The sequence below is a fragment of the Asparagus officinalis genome, chromosome 5 (genome assembly GCF_001876935.1).
Source record: "Asparagus officinalis chromosome 5, Aspof.V1, whole genome shotgun sequence".
Classification (NCBI taxonomy): domain Eukaryota; kingdom Viridiplantae; phylum Streptophyta; class Magnoliopsida; order Asparagales; family Asparagaceae; genus Asparagus; species Asparagus officinalis.
Window position 1 is genome coordinate 91,054,444 of NC_033798.1, and position 5,796 is coordinate 91,060,239.

A 5,796-nucleotide genomic window follows, 5' to 3' on the forward strand; every position below is an offset into this window, starting at 1 on the left:
GCCAACTGCGCCGAGCATGGCGTACCGTCCGTTGATGACTTCTCCGTAGGCGAGCCATTTGGGCTCGATGAAGCCACCGGTGCCCTCTGGGTCCGATAGGCCCAGCGGGTCGAATCCAAAGTCGCCCGGGAGGCTGTAGCAGAGGATGTAGTGAGTGTTAGTGGATATAGAGGGCTCTTATACGTAAAGAGGTTGTCATGCATTTTTGTGTTACCTTCCGTCCAAGTAGGAGAGGGATTGTTTGGACGCGAACCAGAGCTGTCTGTTTGCGTCTTGCTGAAAAAGAGAGGAGATTGTTTGAGTTAGGCGGGATTAGCAAATAACAAAAAATAATGATAGGGGCACACCCTCTATCACACTCCCAACAACACCATCTCTTTTGCCACAGTTAAAATCTCATGTAGACCCGTGCACTGTACTGTAACAAAAAGAGGTGGTGTGGTTGGGAGTATGGTAGATGGTGTGCCTCTAGTACCTCGATCTCAATAACAAAATCAGACGGTGGAGAGATTTTTTCTTTTCTTTTTCCGTTATCATTATTTATCATTTAAATAAGCGTCACGATATCTGTACTACTATATAAAAAACCAATTAAGTTTTAGTGCAAACTTGAATGAACGTTGGACACGTCCTTCTTCCCAATTGTAATTGAAATAATAAAAGTATAAGTCTACAATGAATGGTGTTTTCTGTTTTCTGTTTTGTTCTCTTCTTTGCTTTTAGAACATTCTGTGCCATGCAATATCATGTAAATAAAATTGAACCACACGTATTTTAAGTTTTAGAAAAGCCCGAGTTCTATGATTTCACATTCAAATATGGAGATTTTCTCATTTTGGAGGGCAGGTCGGAGATGGCCTTAAATGCAAACTCTCCATAAATAAAATAAAATTGCCTTTTATGTTTTTAGAATACAAATATACATCACGGTTTCATAACATGTTCACCTGTACGTGCAGAATTTCTAGTATATATATTGAAAAGAAAATTAAAATAAATGTAATTCATAAGGCAATAACAGCCTTAGTTATCTTATGAATGAATCGTAAAGATCTAAATATTATCGACCAGTCGACGTTTAGTAATATGGCTCAGTCCGTACTAAAAGTGGTAACTTGGCACTTAAAAGCGATAGTCTATATAGGAGGTAATTAATTAGGTCGGAATAAAAATAGTTCAGAGGATAAGCAGGAACAAATCGTTAGGGCCAGTTTGTTTGCGTTATTTGGAGGGGGAAAACCAGTCAAAGTTTTGAAAAAACAGGCTTTCTTGTAAAATGATTTTGCAAGAAAACATGCAAAAGTTCTAACTTTTTTAGAACTTTTGCTGGCTTTCACCCTCTAAAAATTTCGTCTAAACGGGCCCTTAATGGTACATGAGAAGGTAAAACTGAAAATTGTTCAGAGTTTTTCTTGAAGAAGTAAAAGAGGACTAATTAAATCGCTCGCTGACCTTCACGGGGGGTGTAGAAGCTGATTTCACAACAAATGAGGAGGTTTTTTTCGCAGAAGCAAGAGGAGAGGAAGCAAACTGAAGAGGCCTCCCGAGAAATTGCCTTCCGGCCTCCATTGAAGACAGAAGAGCTTGAGTTGCCATTCTCCTTTTTTCCCCTTCGCCTCTCTGATACAAAACTCTGCAAGCTGTGAAATCTCTCTTATGGTTTGCAGAGTATTTCTGAAGCGTGACTAAAGATCAAATGGGATAATTAGCTGGATCTATAGAAGATCTCCACGCCCAATCACTTTGTGACACATGAGTTAGAGCTCAGATAAGGGTGGTTGCTTTGTGGTTAGAGCTCACTTGGGTTGGGTCCGGGTGGAGTTGTATGACCCATGAGCTCAGATTTTCATTCCGGGGGCTGATATTTTTCTCCCCATCGTGTGGTCTCAATTTTAAGCTGCAAAATATGATGAATAATAGAGAGTAGAATTTTGGGAAGAAATTGATTTAGTAGCTAAGAAACATGTCTTTCATTAATTGCCAAGGAAATTTGGATGTCATGTAATTACTGATAGGTGCCTAAGATGCATATAACTGATCTGACTCAGACACTTTAATTTAGAAGAATAGAGTAGAGATTCTATCACAATACTCCCATAGAACTTTATAGTTATTCCATCTATAGCCTCAAAAACTAAAATCCGTCTTAAATTATTTTTTTGACAGTAAAATAGAGGGAGATGCCCTATTCATATATAAATTAATCCACTAGCTAATTCCAGTGCGAAATAATCTGGGATTAATAGTGATGAAACAATTCATACTCAGGAATAAGGAGAGGACCATAGTCGTCACCTATTGCATAAGTCATAGATGTTTCATATAAACAAATCCAAAACTAAAGCATACATAGTAAAAGCTATACCAAAAAAAGAAAAAAGAAAAAAAACAAAGTTATTCAGCTCTCATCAGCTCTTACTCACAACCAATGTCAGAAAAGCCAAGTTCTAAGCAAAAATAATTACAACCGAAAGTATTATCAGGATCCAAAAGAAAATTAAAGTGGTGCTAGAAATTATCATCAATTGCAGCTAGATCGATGAGGACTCCTCATGCAGGAACAGCTTGGCGATATCTCTTTTGTCGACCAAATCCTTGATCACAGTCGCTTTCTTAGAAGTTGAATGTCCTGTCCATAGAAGGATGAAGTGGGTGGAGTTAGACACCAATTGTCTGGTGTGATAATTGAATTGTTGAAAATAGAGTTATTCCTCGCTCTCCATAAACACCAGCTTAGAGAAGGAAAAATAATCGACCACAATGCTCTACTTTATCTGTCCCTCAAGAAGTAGCCATAATAATCCATAATATCACTAAAGTCATTTGGAAGATTAGTAATCTTAAGAAAAGGTAAGAAAAACGATCAAGCAGTCTTCACAAACTTGCATTATAGGAACATATGCTCATCATCTTCAAGCCTCTTGTTACAAAAAGAACATATGGTATCTCCTATCCAACCCTTATGTGCCAAAGTAACCTTAGTGTTGAACTTCCTCTTAGATAATAGCCATAGGAAAACTTTAACTTTCACAGGGTTAATTGACTTCCAAATAAAATTAAACCCTTAAAAGAGAAGACCACTGTCATTAAGGAGAGTATATAAGGACTTGACAGAGAAGGATTCAGATTTATAATGAGGCCACCAAACCTCATCTTTTCTACTATAATTGCAGAGATTGAAGCCTGAAAGAAGTTGGCTCAAACTAGTGACCTCATCCCTCTCTTGCATAGAAATAGGCCTTCTAATCATAGGGTGCTATTTCTATTGACCATTATGTATAATTCCTTGTGATCTTACACTGACATGGGCAGATATGGATACTTGTGTACCAGAGGGAACAAAGAGGCCAAAGAATTATGCCCACACCACTTGTCTTCCCAGAATCTTATACAAGACCCATCCTCTAATTTCCATTGAACTGAACTCTTCAAAGCTAGACTGCTAGAAAAAGCATCTTGTTGGAATTTAGAGGCAGAGAGGCTAGGTGGTATGCAACTAGGGTTAGGAAGACTTGAGGAGTAGAGGGAACTAAGAACTTTACTCAACAAGGATTCTCCTTGGAGAACCTTCCACATCCGTTTAGAAAGAAGAGAAAGATTAAAATCAGTGAGGTTAATAATACCCAACTAGGGGTGTAAGTGAACCGAATAATTAATAAACAGTTCAGTTATTAGTCGTCCAGATATTCGATCAAGTTCGATTCGATAGTTCATTTAGTACTAAACAAATAATTTTTAGTATTCAGCTTATAAATAAATATAAATTTAATGAAAGGTATGTTCAATTCAAGAGTTCATTAACTATTTGATTAGTTTTTATATTTTAGTCCTATTAATTGAACTTATTGCAAATTTACTTGTGTCAAATTTTATTTACAAATATCATCCATATAAATAGGTAAGAGGGAATCTAGGGGCTAGGGTTTCTCCTTCATTTCTAAATTTTTAATTCTATCCCCCGCCGGCCCTCCTCCAGATCCAAACTCCATAGTCCATACGCTACTCCCCCATCAACGAATCTCATTCTCTCTCGAATCTCGTCGTTCATTCCTCCCTCGAAGATCGTCGTCCCTCAGAGAGCTCGTCGTCCCTCGAAGCTTGTCATCCCTCGGAGATCTCGTCATCCCTCGAAGCTTGTTGTCCCTCGGAGAGCTCATCATTTCTTGAAGCTTGTCATCTCTCGGAGCTCGTCGTCCCTCGGTGTTATTAGATCCCTCGGAGCTTATTATCCCTCGGTGCTATTAGATTCCTCAGAGCTCTTTGTCACCTAGACATGGCTCAATAGAAGGGGTAAGGTCGACGTGTGGAATTCGAATTTGTATTACTATTCAAGTCGAGTTCAGACACGAATAGAACTATATAAATTGAACTCGAATTTGAACTGTCACGCCCAGCTTCCCGAAATACTTAAGAAACGGGATGCAAGCAAGCCCGCGATGTATTAGATTGAGGAGAATAAATATTACACTGTTTCTTCTCAATCTAATACGCTAAGCGTCAAGCAATATAATACAAGTCACAAGTCCCAGATCATAGATAGCAAGAATATAATAAACAACCCAGAACAACATGATACATATCACAAGAAAAATATCATCCAAGACAATATAAAAGAGTCCATATATCCTGATACAAAACGTACAACTAAAACTGGATAGTCATAAAATAAACATCAACTGAACTGAGAGGGAAATACGACAAAATAATCCAATGTCCAACAACTACTACATAAAGAAAAATAAATAAGCTCCTGTTTGTCCTTCTGCTCCATCTGGAAGACACTCCGGTTGAGGATACTCTAGCTTCGGTACATCTCCATACTAGACCTATTCGTCCTCTAAATCTGACGTATACCAGAGAAAACAGGTGTACATGGCACAAGGCAAGATCCCACAAGGAAAAAGAAATAGAAACAAATGAATGATCAAGGCAATGACGGATATAACCATGCATGCGAAAGACTGGAATGCTAACAAATTAAAGTATAACAATCAGATGAATCTATAACAATCTAAACAATGGGGTCATGCAACTAACTACCCTATAATAGGTCACCGGTTCACATCTCACACAGAGTCAATGTTCATATCATCGAATTACTGACTGTTCATAATCCTCTACGTGCATCCAATACCGCTATATGAATCGATCAGAGGACTACACGCAATCCAATTCCAGCCTGTCCGGACTCAAACAGGACTCAGGTGACTACACAAATTCACTGACCAAAGTGACTACACGAATTCACTTTAGCCCTACAAACCAACCCCAGTGACTACACGAATTCACTGGTGCGGGCCTAAAAGATACATCAACAGTCACATCCGATCACATGAATCAAGACTTTCCCACCCCAACATCTCTTGTATTTTCTAAGTTAACAACACACAAGCCTCTATGTCTTATTCAGATCACACAGGTCACCACAGTCATGTATTTCTCGTAATTCTCAATTATAACAAGTGATGATAAATGCAATTAATACTATGTGTCAGTATCATGAATCATGAATAGGAATCGTGAACAACTACTAATAACAGTGCAAGATGGAACTACAACTATCAAATAATTACACATGAAATAATCTAACCAATATTGTTAACTAACCAATAATTTTAACACGAGACAATAGAGGGGATCTTGCCTAGGGTTGCATAGAACGAGTCGACTATGGTTGATGCGGCGCGTCGGCGCTGAAGGTGGAGGATGCTCTAGATGGTGGCATCGGCGACGTGGGAAGGCATCGCTGGTTGAGAGAGGGCAGCGATGAGTGGTGGCTGTGGCGATGGCTGAAGG

At 38.7% G+C, this 5,796-nt stretch overlaps 1 protein-coding gene across 1 annotated transcript in view; it reads right to left on the reverse strand.

Moving 5' to 3' along the window:
- Window positions 1–1,729, reverse strand: part of LOC109840150 (chlorophyll a-b binding protein 8, chloroplastic) — a 2,328-nt gene extending 599 nt beyond the window's left edge. The window contains exons 1-3 of the mRNA XM_020408671.1: window positions 1,453–1,729; window positions 215–276; window positions 1–133 (exon numbers count right to left, since the gene is read on the reverse strand). The exon at window positions 1–133 is cut by the window's left edge and continues 599 nt beyond it. Of these exons, the coding sequence (XP_020264260.1) occupies window positions 1–133; window positions 215–276; window positions 1,453–1,596 (339 nt within the window). The 5' untranslated portion in view covers window positions 1,597–1,729. The remainder of the gene's footprint in view (window positions 134–214; window positions 277–1,452) is intronic.